At 42.2% G+C, this 17,811-nt stretch overlaps 1 protein-coding gene across 1 annotated transcript in view; it reads left to right on the top strand.

The window, feature by feature from the left end:
* LOC112237258 (acyl-CoA:lysophosphatidylglycerol acyltransferase 1-like) overlaps positions 1-17,513 on the top strand; it is a 101,075-nt gene extending 83,562 nt beyond the window's left edge. Inside the window, exons 7-8 of the mRNA XM_042300619.1 lie at positions 13,338-13,444; positions 14,146-17,513. Of these exons, the coding sequence (XP_042156553.1) occupies positions 13,338-13,444; positions 14,146-14,297 (259 nt within the window). The 3' untranslated portion in view covers positions 14,298-17,513. The remainder of the gene's footprint in view (positions 1-13,337; positions 13,445-14,145) is intronic.
* Positions 17,514-17,811: the final 298 nt, after the last annotated feature.

Genomic DNA, 17,811 nt, shown 5'->3' with positions numbered 1-17,811 from the left:
TCTGCAAAAGACCTGAGACTGGGACAGAGATTTGTCTTCCAACAAGACAATGATCCAAAACATAAAGCAAAATCTACAATGGAATGGTTCAAAAATAAACATATCCAGGTGTTAGAATGGCCAAGTCAAAGTCCAGACCTGAATCCAATCAAGAATCTGTGGAAAGAACTGAAAACTGCTGTTCACAAATGCTCTCCATCCAACCTCACTGAGCTCGAGCTGTTTTGCAAGGAGGAATTGGAAAAAATGTCAGTCTCTCGATGTGCAAAACTGCTAGAGACATACCCCAAGCGACTTACAGCTGTAATCGCAGCAAAAGGTGGCGCTACAAAGTATTAACTTAAGGGGGCTGAATAATTTTGCACGCCCAATTTTCAGTTTTTGATTTGTTAAAAAAGTTTGAAATATCCAATAAATGTCGTTCCACTTCATGATTGTGTCCCACTTGTTGTTGATTCTTCACAAAAAAATACAGTTTTATATATTTATGTTTGAAGCCTGAAATGTGGCAAAAGGTCGCAAAGTTCAAGGGGGCCGAATACTTTCGCAAGGCACTGTATATACAGTCTACATTACAGTACATCTATACAGTCTACTATACAGTACAGCTATACAGTACATACAGTATACTATACAGTACATATATACAGTATACTATACCGTCTACTATACAGTATACTATACAGTCTGCTATACAGTACAGCTATGCAGTACTACTATACAGTACATATATACAGTATACTATACAGTACAGCTATACAGTACATCTATACAGTATACTATACAGTACATCTATACAGTCTGCTATACAGTACATCTATACAGTACAGCTATACGTTCTACTATACAGTATATCTATACAGAAAACTATACAGTACATCTATACAGTTTACTATACAGTACAGTCTACTATACAGTACATATATACAGTCTACTATACAGTGCAGCTATACAGTACATCTATACAGTCTACTATACAGTACAGCTATACAGCATACTATACAGTACAGCTATACGCTCTACTATACAGTACAGCTATACGGTATACTATACAGTACAGCTATACAGTGTACTATACAGTACATCTTTTCAGTCTACTATACAGTACAGCTATACAGTACATCTATACAGTCTATACAGTACAGCTGTACAGTACATCTATGCTGTACAGTCTACTATACAGTACATCTATACAGTACAGCTATACAGTCTACTATACAGTCTACTATACAGTACATCTATACAGTCTACTCTACAGTACATCTATACAGTCTACTATACTATTCAGCTATGCAGTAAAGCTATACAGTATACTATACAGTACATCTATACAGTCTACTATACAGTACAGCTATACAGTCTACTATACAGTATACTATACAGTCTTCTATACAGTCTGCTATACAGTACATATATACAGTCTACTATACAGTACAGCTATACAGTTTACTATACAGTACATTTATACAGTCTACTACACTGTATACTATACAGTACAGCTATACAGTACATCTATACAGTATACTATACAGTACATATATACAGTATACTATACCGTCTGCTATACAGTACAGCTATACAGTCTACTATTCAGTATACTATACAGTCTGCTATACAGTACATCTATACAGTACAGCTATACAGTTTCTATACAGTGTACTATACAGTACATCATACAGTCTACTGTACAGTACATCTATACAGTCTGCTATACAGTACAGCTATACAGTACATACAGTATACTATACAGTACATACAGTATACTATACCGTCTACTATACAATACATCTATACAGTATACTATACAGTCTCCTATACAGTACAGCTATATAGTCTACTATACAGTACACTATACAGTCTGCTATACAGTACAGCTATACGTTCTACTATACAGTATATCTATACAGAAAACTATACAGTACATCTATACAGTTTACTATACAGTACAGTCTACTATACAGTACATATATACAGTCTACTATACAGTACATCTATACAGTCTACTATACAGTACAGCTATACAGCATACTATACAGTACAGCTATACAGTTCATCTATAGTCTACTATACAGTACATCTATACAGTACAGCTATACGCTCTACTATACAGTACAGCTATACGGTATACAATACAGTACAGCTATACAGTGTACTATACAGTACATCTTTTCAGTCTACTATACAGTACAGCTATACAGTCTATACAGTACAGCTGTACATTACATCTATGATGTACAGTCTACTATACAGTACAGCTATACAGTCTACTATACAGTCTACTATACAGTACATCTATACAGTCTACTCTACAGTACATCTATACAGTCTACTATACTATTCAGCTATGCAGTAAAGCTATACAGTATACTATACAGTCTTCTATACAGTCTGCTATACAGTACAGCCATACAGTACTACTATACAGTACAGCTATACAGTTTACTATACAGTACCTCTATACAGTACAGCTATACAGTCTACTATACAGTCTACTATACAGTACATCTATACAGTCTACTCTACAGTACATCTATACAGTCTACTATACTATTCAGCTATGCAGTAAAGCTATACAGTATACTATACAGTACATCTATACAGTCTACTATACAGTACAGCTATACAGTCTTCTATACAGTCTGCTATACAGTACATATATACAGTCTACTATACAGTTTCAATACAGTGTACTATACAGTACATCATACAGTCTACTGTACAGTACATCTATACAGTCTGCTATACAGTACAGCTATACAGTACATACAGTGTACTATACAGTACATACAGTATACTATACCGTCTACTATACAATACATCTATACAGTATACTATACAGTCTCCTATACAGTACAGCTATATAGTCTACTATACAGTACACTATACAGTCTGCTATACAGTACAGCTATACAGTCTACTATACGGTCTACTATACAGTACAGCTATACAGTATACTATACAGTAAATCTATGCTGTACAGTCTACTATACAGTACATATATACAGAACTGCTATACTGTCTACTATACAGTACATCATACAGTCTACTGTACAGTACATCTATACATTCTACTATCCTATTCAGCTATGCAGTACAACTATACAGTACATCTATACAGTCTACTATACAGTACAGCTATCCAGTACATACAGTATACTATACAGTACATACAGTATACTATACCGTCTACTATATAGTACATCTATACAGTATACTATACAGTCTGCTATACAGTACAGCTATACAGTGCTACTATACAGTACATATATACAGTATACTATACAGTACAGCTATACAGTCTACTATACAGTACATATATACAGTATACTATACCATCTACTATACAGTACATCTATACAGTCTGCTATACAGTCTACTATACAGTATACTATACAGTCTACTACACTGTATACTATACAGTACAGCTATACAGTCTGCTATACAGTATACTATACAGTACATCTATACAGTCTACTACACTGTATACTATACAGTACAGCTATACAGTACATATATACAGTATACTATACAGTACATCTATACAGTCTACTATACAGTCTGCTATACAGTACATCTATACAGTACAGCTATACAGTACATTTATACAGTACAGCTATACAGTACATCTATACAGTATACTATACAGTACAGCTATACAGTACATCTATACAGTCTACTGTACAGTATCGCTGTACAGTCTACTGTACAGTATATCTATACAGTACATCTATACAGTATACTATACAGTACAGCTATACAGTATACTATACAAATGTGCAATAAATGAATGCTACTACTGTCTACATAAATTACACATGCAGCGTAACATAAATGATTGGGCTGGCAGGTGGCCTAGTGATTAGAGCGTTGGACTAGTAACCGAAAGGTTGCATGATCGAATCCCCGAGCCGACAAGGTAAAAATCCGTCCTTCTGTCCCTGAACAAGGCAGATAACCCACTAGGCCGTCATTTGAAAATATAATTTGTTCTTAACTGACTTGCGTAGTTATATTAAGGTAAAATAATAATAATTGACGCTTTACTCAGACTTCACGCGGGCTTTCTGACAAATATAACATAATGAAGACATTATCGTTATTTGAATATGCCTGTGAGCACCATTGTTGGTCGCTGGGTGAGTGTGTGGCTAATTAACTTTTCAGGTAACTTAGCTACCTACCTAACATTCATATTACATTCTAGTTTTCCACTTTTTAATACATTTGAAAGTAATGAAATAGAGAGACAGTACAGTGTTTGACATTGATTGTACCTAACCACAGCAGTCGAGCAACTGCTTCTGCTGGGGTACGGCAACACCAGTTGGAACAAACCACACGCAGAACTGCAGTACAGCGTAATACTAGAACCGGTAGTAATAATAATGGAAATTTGTTAAGTTTAGCTATGATTACATTTGCTAATGATTATTTTGGACGGCGGTGCGTTGCCTGTCGTAGCGTAACATATTTTTAGTTAATATATTTTTTATATCAATATATTGGGGGGGACATTTTGAGCATATTTGAATATTGGGGGGGGTGTGTCCCCTGGTGTGTGGACTTTACTGTATTTGTACTTGGGAAATCACTCTTCAACAGGAAAAGTTTTTTTTTTAAATCGCTGGATGTCTTTAAAGATAGCGCTGAATGGGAGACTGTTGAGGCCATTTGGTCTTAAGATAAGACGCTAGGGCTGAAGGAGGATTTATCACACAGGTAGGCTGAGGCCGAGGCTGCCACCGGCTGCTAAAAAAGCATTTTCTATTTGTGTCTGTTGCCCCTCTATACATCTCTTTAAGGAGATCATGCGCACACACTCTTGCTCTCTTTCACACACACCAAGCCAATTTCAGTCCATTGCTCTGGCAGCGTTGATCCCCTCAGGTTCCCTTAGATGCCCCTCCTTTGAGTGCAGTCAAGAGTGTGAGCGTGTATGTATGAGTAAATACACACACGCACATTAATAAGGCAGGAGTGCACAATTGACATGTACTTCTCCTCAACTCTCTCATATCTAGGCTCATCAAACGGCCACTCGTAAGGTGGCTCATCGTACATTGTTCTTATGACTTCCGCTTTGATTCATGTGCTTTTCCAATGGCATCACAATGGTCTCTGTGATTTATATCAAGGGATTACTATATTTTTATTTACCATGTTGTCATTCTAAAGGCTAGAGTCAGGTCTCGGACCGGATGCCCTCTCGCACGAGCGTGCTCTAACTCTCTTTGCCCTCCACCGTTCCAACGCCCACTGCGTCCAAGATTGTGTTCGTTCAAGCACACTGTAGAAAAGTGTTTAAAACCCTTTTCCAACAGATGGCAAAAATGTGCATTTCTCATTGGATAAGTATCGGTCGGCCCTCCCTGTTTCAGTCCATTTGGTGCCAAATGAACGTGACCCAGGGCTCCAGCCAGTCCAGACCTCCCTGGCCCTGCATGACTCTGGCTCTGCTGAATGGCCCTTCTCTCCACCCTCTGGTCTCTGGGGGCCGTAAGGCTGATGTCAGGGGGTGATCTGTGTGAGCCCTGGCGCCTCCAGCCCTCCAACAGCCCCCACTCTGTCCCCCAGGCCCCTCGCTCTGCTGCTGCTGGGCCAGGCTCAGATTAAGGCTAAAGACTCATTAGGCCCAGTAATGAGAGAGGCGCTGCTCCCGCCTAGGGGACTCACCGCTGGGCCATGACCACAATCAACCTCCCCTGCAGGGTCAGCGGCCCCGGAGGTCCTGACCGGGGACCCAGGTTGTTGTGAGGCTGAAAGACATGTGCACACACATTGTCACACACACAAACACTCTGGCTGGGGATGTGGCTGAGCTAAGCACAGGGAGGTCCTGTAGTGCACCGGTGCAGGTGCCTAGTCAACAAGAGGATTAACCTGCAGATTAGGAGACTGAGGCTGCAGACATATCCGTGTGTGTGTGTGTGTGTGTGTCAGTCATTACTTTCACACTGAGTAATCTAGGATGTTGGAGTATCTTTAAATGTTCGTTACTGACTATTCTAAAAATACTTGTGTATTTTCTGAATGGCTTTGTTTGCGCAATAGGGAAGTTCCTCTGTATTAGTTGGAATTGTTCACACCTCTAGGCTGGTGGATTTACTTACTTACACACCCGATCAGGATACCTGCTGTATGTACACTACCGTTCAAAGTTCAGATCACTTAGAAATGTCATTGTTTTTGAAAGGAAAGCACATTTTTTTGTCCATTTAAAATAACATCAAATTGATCAGAAATAGAGTGTAGACATTGTTAATGTTGTAAATGACTATTGTATCTGGAAAAAGCTGATTTTTAATGGAATATCTACATAGGCGTACAGAGGCCCATAATCAGCAACCATCACTCCTGTGTTCCAATGGCACGTTGTGTTAGCTAATCACAGTTTATCATTTTAAAAGGCTAATTGATCATTTAGAAAACCCTTTTGCAATTATGTTAGCACAACTGAAAAATGTTGTTCTAATTGAAGAACCAATAAAACTCTCCTCCTTTAGACTAGTTGAGTATCTGGAGCATCAGCATTTGTGGTTTCGATTACAGGCTCAAAATGGCCCGAAACAAAGAATTTTCTTCTGAAACTCGTCAGTATATTCTTGTTCTGAGAAATGAAGGCTATTCCATGCGAGAAATTGCCAAGAAACTGAAGATCTCGTACAACGCTCTGTACTAGTCCCTTCACAGAACAGCGGAAACTAGCTCTAACCAGAATAGAAGGAGTGGGAGGCCCCGGTGCACAACTGAGCAAGAGGTAGATTAGTGTCTAGTTTGAGAAACAGATGCTTCAAGTCCTCAACTGACAGCTTCATTGAATAGTACCCACTAAACACCAGTCTCAACGTAAAAAGTGAAGACGCGACTCTGGGATGCTGGCCTTATAGGCAGAGTTGCAAAGAAAAAGCCATATCTCAGACTAGCCAATAAAAAGAGAAGATTAAGATGGGAAAAAGAACAGGCACTGGACAGTGGAACTCTGCCTAGAAGGCCAGCATCCCATTGAGCTGTTTGGGACGCTCTGGTTCGACGTGTACGACAGCGTGTTCCAGTTCCCGCCAATATCCAGCAACTTCGCACAGCCATTGAAGAGGAGTGGGTCAACATTCCACAGGCCACAATCAACAGTCTGATCAACTCTGTGTGGAGATGTCTCTCGCTGCATGAGGCAAATGGTGGTCACACCAGATACTGACTAGTTTTCGGGTTCACGCCCCTATCTTCTGTGACCAGTTACGTAATTCCCAGTCATGTGAAATCCATAGATTATGGCCTAATGCATTTATTTCAGTTGATTTCCTTATATGAACTGTAACTCAGTAAAATCTTTGAAATTGTTGCATGTATGTTGCGTTTAGATTTTTGTTCAGTGTGTGTGTATATATAGCCTAGATTTATATATGCCTCTCTGATTATCCTGTAACTTCAAGGTCTCACAGTCGCCATTTTGGATCTTATAAAGTGGCCACTCTTGGTTAGAACCGTTTCCTCCTCACAGTACCTGTGGCAGTAGATAGTGGATACATTCTCAAAACATTGTGTCATTGTCAAAACATTTGGCCACGACTGTAGGGGGAGTTGGTGGTCGCATTGTGGCTGCGTACAAATTACAGCCTATGAGGAGGTACTCTCTGAACTTGTCCATTCAAGAAACGCTTGTAAGTTTTATGTTGCAAAATGAATGGGTTTTTTCTTCTTCTTTTTTCCGTTTTTGTCATTTTAGCCAATGTTCTTATCCAGAGTGACTTACAGTAGTGAGTTCATACATTTTTATACTTTTTCTTACTGGTCCCCAGTGGGAATCGAACCCAGAACACTGGCGTTGCAAGCACCATGCTCTACCAACTGAGCAACAAAGGTTAATCTTGGCTCTGTCGTCCGTGCGCTAGTCGCAGGATGATGAGAAAGGCTGTTAGAGGTAATCAACAGGAGGAATCTGAGCCCTTCCCAGCTCTGTCTGCACGCACACACACACCCGCACATACAGTACATTCAGAAAGTATTCAAACCCCTTGACTTTTTCCACATTTTGTTACACTGCAGCCTTATTCTAAAATTGATTAAATAAATAAAAAATACTCATCAATCTACACACAATACTCCATAATGACAAAGGTTTTTAGAAATTTGTGCAAATGTATTTAAAATAAAAAACAGATACCTTATTTACATAAGTATTTAGATATTTTGCTTTGAGACTCATAATTGAGCTCTGCTGCATCCTGTTTCCATTGATCATCCTTGAGATGTTTCTACAACTTTGTTGGAGTCCACCTGTGGTAAATTCAATTGATTGGACATGATTTGGAAAGGCGCACACCTGTCCCTCAGTTGCCAGTGCATGTCACAGCAAAACCAAAGCCATGAGGTCAAAGGAATTGTCCTTAGAGCTCTAAGACAGGATTGTGTCGATGCACAGATCTGGGGAAGAGTACCAAAAAATGTCTGCAACATTGAAGGTCTCCAAGAACACTGTGGCCTTTATCATTCTTAAATGGAAGCCATTTGGAACCACCAAGACTCTTCGTAGAGCTGACAACCATCTCTGCAGCACACCACCAATCAAGCCTTTATGGTAGAGTGGCCAGATGGAAGCCTCTCGTCAGTAAAAGGAACATGCCCGCTTGGAGGCACCTAAAGACCATGATGAAGATCCTTGATGGTAAACCTGCGCCGGAGCACTCAGGACCTCAGACTAGAACGAAGGTTCACCTTCCAACAGGACAACGACTCTAAGCACACAGCCAAGACAACACAGTAGTGGCTTCAGGACAAGTTTATAAATGTCCTTGAGTGGACGAGCCAGAGCCCGGAACAAATTCTTATTCACAATGACGGTCTACCCCAGCCAAACCCTCCCCTAACCCGGACGATACTGAGCCAATTGTGCGCCGCCCTATGGGTCCTTGAGTGGCCCAGCCAGACTTGAACCCGATCGAACATCTCTGGGGAGACCTGAAAATAGCTGACAGAGCTTGAGAGGATCTGCAGAGAAGAATGGGAATACAGGTGTGCCAAGCTTGTAGTGTCATACCCAAGATAACTCTGCTGTAATCGCTGCCAAAGGTGTTTCAACAAAGTACTGAGTAAAGGGTCTGAATAATTATGTAAATGTGATATTTCAGTTTTTTTTTGCTTCGTCATTATGTGGTATTGTGTAGATTGATAAGGGGGAAACCAATTTAATCAATTTTGGAATAAGGCTGTAACGTACAAAATGTGGAAAAAGTCAAAGGGTCTGAGTACTTTCCGAATGCACTGTAATCAGACGCATACTCAGATACACGCCTACGGATACAAATTCCTACACAAACCCTCACACACAAACTCGAAGATACACACACCCGCGTGTGCTCACACACGCGCCATGGCAGGATGTTTCTTTAACTGGTGGGCTGCTGCCAAGTGGGTTAGGGTGGAGAGAGGAGGGGCGTGCCACTGCCACCATGGCCCTACTCCAACACACTGCCTGCCTGTCAGTGGAGCGCCAACACATCCCTTCAGCACTGAAGTACACGCCGCGTTACACCCCGCTGCACAGCACAACAAACAGTGTTAGAGCACAGGAGAGGAATTACATTTTGAGATTTCTTTCACAGGAAAATCTGCCCCAGCTAGCCCCCCTCTAAACAGCAGATAATACTCCACCCAGAGGCTCCACTTACTGCAGTCAAGTAGGGATCCACCACACCACCAGAGAAGGATCACCCTACATGGTTATCGTTGCCAGAGGAAAGGGCAGGTTTGTAGCTCCGTTTACCGCGGCCTAAACGCCCATTCAGTGGCCAAGAGCCAGCTAGCTTCTCTTTCCCCTCTCTAGGCTCTATGATTACTGGGCTATCGTCATACACCGGGACCAGAGAGGGCCTCAGTAATAGGTTAGTTAGGCATGCTACACTGAAACAGGTGTGTGTGCGACCATGGCTGGCTCTCACGTAGCCTATGGTTGCATCCCAATTGGCCATCCTGTTCCCTATATCACTATATTCCACCCAAGTGGGTGCGGCCAAATGGTAGTGCTGGAGGAATAGCATGTTATGTACACTCACTTTGTTTTCTTGATGTCTACACAATTCAGTTTTTAGGTGCCATGTATACTGAAATAAAACAACTCCTATAGTGCACTAGTTTTGACCAGCTCTTGGTGCCGTTTGGTACTCACACTATAGTTGGGATTAGACAGCTTCCGTTTCATGATCCACATTTGACTAGCTGTAGATCAATTCAAAAGCAGAGGAAGTATTTAGAGAACCCCAGTTTCATTTTCAGTGTATGTTTTCTAGTCCACCCTTTAGTGTTCTGGAGCCGGGTTGTGTTCTGTAGGGCACGCTGTCTCAAAACGGCGCAATTACATGCCATGTTTCTGTCAGTACAGTGTGTTTACACACACACACAGTCAAACACAACACACTGCTCAGCTCTGACAGATAATGGTATTGGCCGGTGGTATACACATATACGTCTGCGACTACTCAGACCTTCGTACTGTGGGAAGATGCTCTTGGTCTTAGGGTAGTTGCAATGACAGAACTTTGGTCCAGAATCTCTGTTGTAAACTTATGAAATGTAGTTTTGTATGAGTGAAGAGGGGAAAGTGTACGCTTTTGGTTCCATCCCCTGTGACCTAAGCATGTACAGGCCAAGTTACCATCTTCCTGATTTGTTTATCAAGCTGAAGCGGTAGTGGTGGGTTACACTAGAATCTTCAGCCCTAGAGATATATGTTGTGATGAGTTATTGGGCTTTTTCCACAGTCTGTTCACCTCAATTGGACTGGGAAGATCAGCCATGCACATTCCACATCCCCCAAGTCACCGCACATACTATTTGTGACTGAGACATGGCCCGAAAAACATACACGCACACACACCGAGAGATCCTGAAAGAGTTGAAGCTGTGTTTGTGTCTAGAACAGGCCCTGAAAATCACACACACACACACCGAGAGATCCTGAAAGAGTTGACGCTGTGTTTGTGTCTAGAACAGGCCCTGTAAATCACACACACACACACACCGAGAGATCCTGAAAGAGTTGACGCTGTGTTTGTCCTGAAAGAGTCTGTGAACAGGCCCTGAACATCCCAAATCACACACACACCTGAAAGAGTTGACAGAACAAGCCCTGAAAATCACACACACACACCGAGAGATCCTGAAAGAGTTGACGCTGTGTTTGTCTAGAACAGGCCCTAAAAATCACACACACACACACCAAGAGATCCTGAAAGAGTTGACGCTGTTGTGTGTAACAGGCCCTGAAACACAACTCTAACATCAGGATTTCTAACCTGTAGAAATATGTGCCTCACTGCTTACACAATGTATTATTTCCATAACTGCATCTTAATCAATCACCTCTCAATGTACTACACTCCACCCCTCCCATTGCTTATCTCCAACATCATTTTCGGTAGATCAGTGTAGAAAAAATACAATCTGTATGGTTGTTATTGGACGAGTTCAGGCAGCACCTCCCCATTTCCAAACATTTTCTCCCTACTGAACACTGCTCTGGTGTCCCTCTCTCTCTGGCAGGGGTAGTGAGTGAATGAATGAGATTGCGTGGGAAATGATGAATCTCCCCCAGAGGAAACAAGGGTAACCTCTTTTCTGTCTGAAGGTGATACTCAGTTGGATCTTTGTGTGTGTGTGTGTGGGTGTGTGGACACAGAGCAGCCCACTAGGGACACCTACTGGCCAAAACAGGAACAGCACATAGTATCATTGACCCTAGCTCTGGTCCAGCGTGTTTGTTCCTCCACTATTGGAATTGTGGTGGAACGTGCACTATGACCTGGACCAGAGCTATATCCTTGCTGATTCATTGTCATCCTGTCCAGTACTGTAGATGTTAGCATTGTAGTCAATGAGTTGTGTAGCTTTTCTATTCAAGGATTTTGTCATGGGAGATGAGTTGGAGTTTCTGTATTTTTCACAAAATGTGATGAATTTGGTTATATGCTTGTTTGTTGACTTTCTGCGTTAGCCTTCTCTTGTTCAGCAGGACTGTAGCCTTGGCTCTGACAGGATTGGATTTGGTATAAGCAATATGGCTGAACCACAGCCTATCAGAGAGCAGGGTCAAGCTACTACCATATTGCTTCTACCTATCCAATCCTCTCATATACACACTCGTGCCTTGGTGGTACAGGCGGTTTTCACACAGGGCCTGCGAAATTGTTGCATTAGTCAGTTCCAATGGAACAGCACTCCCACCAGCAGGCAGCTGTTTTGGGGTTTCTCTCATTTGGGCAGGTTACTTATTATTACCTGGTCGCTGATCTGTTTGTGCTATGTTGCCAAGTTGTCAAGACCTCACAAACAAGATCTGGGACCGACCAGGATAGCTGAGGTAGCCTTAGCCTATATAGACCTGTTTTCCATTGCAGCATTCAACTCTCTACCAAGTTGGTAATACTGCACAAACAAGATCTGGGACCAGGCTAGGTGAGGTAGCTTATGGGCCTTTTTTTTCTTCTTTTTTTACGTTGCTGCATTGCTGTTTGCTGAGCCTGCTGTTTTTGTAGTTGGCAAGACCACACAAATAGATCTGAGACCAGGCTAGGTAAGGTAGCCTATATACTGTAGTGTTTCTCTGTTTGCTGGGCCTGCTGTTTCTATGTCTGTAGTCCTGTGGAGTCAGGAGCAGGGCAGGGATGGATCCCTTCAGGCTGGCTTCCCTATCAGCACAACTGTCTCCCCTGTCACCATGACTGTCCTGCCTGCTAATGAAGAGGCTCGTGCTGCTCACACACACACACACAGAGAGATGGACATGCGCGCACACACATACACACACACACACTGGCACACATACATAATACGTCTCAATTGTCTCAAGGCTTAAAAATCCATCCCTTCATCTATAATGATTGAAGTGGACTTAACAAGTGACATCAGTAATAGATCATAGTGTTCACCTGGTCAGTCTATGTCATGGACAGAGTAGGTGTTCATGTTTTTTTTTACACTGTGTGCATACACACAAAGAGAGACAGACCCACACACACTCTAACGCACACATTAACCAACTTGGATTGCAGTTCACACCTCACCACACACACACACACACACACTACGTTGTGATATACTTGCTCAGGGAGTGAGGAGGAGACGCCCTCATTGTGGACAACTGCTTCAGATACCGCTCAATCCAGCCAGCCTTCACTGAGTAGAACTTCAATAATACTGATATCTCTTTTCTCTTTCCCTCTCTCTTTTTTCTCTCTCGCTCCTTCTCACTCTCCATCTCTCAATTACTTCATGGGCATGGAAAGTGTAACGGCATACATACAGGAACATATTAAATCAAATAAAACTCTCCTCCTCTCTCTCAGGGTGTACCCCATAAAGGAGGTTCCGGTGGAGACCAAACCCCTGACAGACTGGCTGTATCAGAGGTTTGTTGAAAAGGAGGATCTACTGGCCCATTTCTACGAAACAGGTCTGTGTTCTCCGCACTGCTTCTTTTGGTTTCTCTCACTCACTCACTCTCTCTGGCCTCTATTCAATTCAATTCGCTTTATTGGCATGATGTAACAATGTACATATTGCCAAAGCTTATTTTGGATATTTGCAATATAATATATCACTCTCTCTCTGGCCTCTATCTATCACTCTCTCTCAGCTCTGTTTCTCTCTGGCCTTTATCACTCTGTCTGAATTCTCTCTCTCTCTCTGGCCTCTATCTATCACTCTCTCTCAGCTCTGTTTCTCTCTGGCCTTTATCACTCTGTCTGAATTATCTCTCTCTCTCTCTCTCTGGCCTCTATCTATCACTCTCTCTCTCTGGCCTTTATCACTGTCCGAATTCTCTCTCTCTCTCTGGTCTCTATCTATGACTCTCTCTCTCTGGCCTCTATCACTCTGTCCGAATTCTCTCTCTGGCCTCTATCTATCACTCTCTCTCTCTGGCCTCTGTCTATCACTCTCTCTCTCAGCTCTGTTTCTCTCTGGCCTTTTTCACTCTCTCTCTTGCTCTCTGGCCTCTCTTTTAATTCTCTCTTTCTTACCTACCTATTTCTCTCTCTTTCTGCCCTCTCACTCTGCTTATCACTATTGTCTCTTCATAAAATCGTGATTGTCCACATTGAGGTGTGATCACAATAAAGCTGACCATAGTGTTTCCTGTGCCCCCCATAACAGGAGCCTTCCCTCCGCCGAAAGGCCAGAAGGAGGCTTTCTCCCGGGCGATGACCCTCGACCCTGTGCAGCTCTGCGTCATCCAATTCCTGGCCTTCGCCTCGGGCTACCTGTGGTACAGCGTCCTGCAGTACTTCTACTGCCGTTTGTTCTGAGTGCACTGAGGAGGATGGCGGTTTTAAGGAGGTTCTTTAAAGTGAACCGGATCCTGTTGGCACTGGATCAGCCAATAGCGCACCCTCCCCAGTACCATCCTTCCTCCCCTACGATGGATTGAATGTACATTTTGCAAAAAGCAGGAGGGACTGGAAAAAAAAAAGATTATGTTGGAGTCTTTTTTCCCCTCCTGGATACATGAATACCTACACACACGGACGGACGGACAGATGGACAAACACACACATGATTGACTGAAGCCCCTAATTTTGAACATGAATCATGTTTACACACTAACTTATTGGATACACACCTGCGCCAATCTAGGTGATGGTCTCTCACACACTTTTTCTGTTTACACACGTCCTCGTACACTTCAACTGAACTCTCCCACACGCCCAGACCCACACGCCCAGTTTTACTCTCAGATCAAGAATGAGGCTCAGGACTACAACTGAAATTGTTCTCAAGTGGACTCTCTCCCTGGTCTTTAGGTGTAGTTTTACAGTGTGTGTTTGTGCATTGTCTGCCCTCATACCCCCCTCTTTTTGGACTTCTCTCCAGGACTGTTGATTAGATGGTTGGGCCCACATTACAGAGAGAGGGGCTGTTGTATGTATGTACCCGATCAGAGACTACCACTTCTGACCCCTCTCTTATGGCCTTCATTGCACTAAAAGGATCCATACTGCCCCCTACCCCACCACCCACTCCAGGAAATATTCCTGAACGGTAGCTGTTTGTTTTTTATTTCGTTGATTTTCATGTGCCCCGCCCTCTAACCACCCCCTCTCCCCCTAACAACGACCATTGCATTTGTTATCGTCATTGGTGTTGTCGTAGACCACCTACCTTGTCATCTTCGAGACTTTACTTTACTATGTGTCTGTCCAAGACTGTATTCTGAGCTGACTGACTGAAGGGGAATCTTCTTGTTTACACTGGCGGCCCCCTGTCTGGGCCTAAAGGGAAGCTGGTAACGATGTCAGGCTCTTGTTAAGACTGTTTCCACAACGTGGGGTGGTTCCAGAACCCGGGGAGGGGGGGCAGTGCCCAAATGCTGATGACGAAACACTGATGGCACATTGTGACAGCACTCTTATCCGACCCCCTCCCTGAAAAATAACTCCCTTAACACCCGTGATGATGCAGATTCTCAACACCCCCTGCCCTCACTAGTACACACACACACACACACACACACACACACACACACACACACACAGAGATATGGTGCAGCTACACAGAGCAGAGTGGATCTCTGCCCATATAGGACTGTCTCAGTGAGCCAAACTGAAAAAGGCGGACAAAGCTGAATTTCTCCCCATTGGACTCCATAGTTTTACAAATATTTAAGCCATATGCTTAGTGTCATGGGTTGGGGAATGACATAAGAAAAATATACTTTTTATAGGCGGAGCTACCCTAATGCTCGGCATTCTAAAATTTAAATTTTGGCTTACAAACTCGTAGGTGTCATTACTGTAAATTTACAGCGTAACCTGCCTAAGTGAGTGTGTGTGGTTGACTTTTTCCTCCCCTCTTTTTAATATATATATATAATTATAATGATGTCGCACTGATCTGCGATATCCGAGTTGTGGCGGCAAATCACTCTTAGTGGTCAGTTATTATTTCATTTTTAAATTACTTGAACTTTTGTCCTTATGCCATGAGTATATTTAATCTTGTAAATAACGAAGCTGAGGAAGAAATTCATTGTTGTGAGTGACTGCAACTGATGTTATCTCTCTCTCTTGGTCCGACTATTTCTTATTTGTTTTTAGTTTTGAAATATCATGAATGTTTAAAAAACAACAAAAAAATGATAAAAAGAACAATTGTTTCGAGACCTGTCACTTCTGTGTTACTTCCCTGTTCCTTGACCTTTGGTTTGACCTCTGACATGGATGTTATTTTATGTGTGCTTCATGAACCCGGAGAGCTCGGCCAGGCTCTCAGCTCCTGCACAGTCACAATGCTCAGTGATACACATATGGCCCTGTTGGGATACGTTAGCAATGCATCCTTTCCTTCCTACCTTGAAGAAATCGCCGATCTGAACTGGTTGGATTAGTGTAAGAAATAGGGTGGTTACCTCGTCTACACCTATCCAATCTCTTATCGATATGTGCTTACCTCAGCAAAACAAGGAAGGAAGGATGCCTTTCTGAAGTATTAGAACAGGGACAGAGGCCCAGGTTCGAACCAAATCATAGCCCCTCCACCTAAAGACACTGATGGATTCCTAGGTCCAAAAAATACAGGTTAAGACAACATAATAATTCTACGCTGCAGTGTTTGAAAATAAACAAATGAATTGGACCAGCCCCATTGTTAACTACTAGCACCGTTGCTAACTAGCAACGCTGGTCCCATTTTTGCAAAGAGTTATGGGATATTAGAATCCCGTTGTCTTGATCTTTTGTCATCTTCAACCTAGGCTGATTCCAACTTGTAGATCTTAAAGGGACTTGATTGGTGTATGCAGTATTGCAAATCTCCTATCTAGACTATTATTGGGCTTGGTGGAGATATTGCCATCTTACTGATCTCCATCTAGCCTTTATAAATCTTATGGTGGTACCAAGATAGTGTCTAGTGGTAGGGCATCAAATGTTTTATTTGAAACATAAAAATAAAGAATTCCAAATCACTCTTCAGGTTGGAGGGAAATTCAGTCACGGCCCAGCAATGATGCAGCAGTTCTGTCCCATAATTGTTATTATTACCATGGTTTTTAATGGAGCAAAAGCCACACAGAAGAATTTACAAATTGGTTGGAACAGCCAAAATCATGATGTTTAAGTAATTCAAACGGAATGGACTGTAGTCGTCACCTCCGAAAGCGTGGAAATACTGTACAGTAACAGAGGCTGTGTATGAAATGCAGAGGGCTGGCTGGTTCGGGAGAGAGTCCATTTGAAGATGGGCCTTCAATTTGTAGGTGTCATCTTCATGCCGGTCCCGTGAGATTGCCCTTCAATGTGAGAGAGTGACAGAAAAATGTAGTGTCTCTCCAAAGAAAGGCAGGGGGAAATAAGATTATTTTCCTAGATATGGTTTTAGGAAGAAAAAAAAATACTATGTTAGGAATTTTAACAAACAATACTAGAAACTGTAATTTTCCATTTTGTACTCCTCCCTTTCTTCCTAGCTACACAGCCATTTTACCACACAAAGAACTTGTGCTGGAATAAACTGATGGTCATGAAGATCCTGAAAGCTTGTCTGGTTTTTCCTCTGCCTCGTGTACTTCGTGTTTGATGTACTACACAACTGTTGGTTATTGATGTGTGTGACACGCTTCAAAAGGTGCCTGTGCACTTCCCTTCACTTTAAGATGACACACTTAAACTCCTAATTTGAGTTTATGTTCAAACATCCATACATTTTAATTGGAGACATTCTCTCCAATATTGGAAATGTAGACAGTGAATTAAAGTATGTCACTGTCATAGAATGTGTGATCTGAACTCATTATATATATATTTTTTTTTTAACCAGGCAAGT

The sequence above is a fragment of the Oncorhynchus tshawytscha genome, linkage group LG18, assembly GCF_018296145.1.
Source record: "Oncorhynchus tshawytscha isolate Ot180627B linkage group LG18, Otsh_v2.0, whole genome shotgun sequence".
NCBI classification, from domain to species: Eukaryota; Metazoa; Chordata; class Actinopteri; order Salmoniformes; family Salmonidae; genus Oncorhynchus; species Oncorhynchus tshawytscha.
Note: the sequence above shows the minus strand (reverse complement) of the source record. Positions and strands in the feature narration are given on the sequence as shown.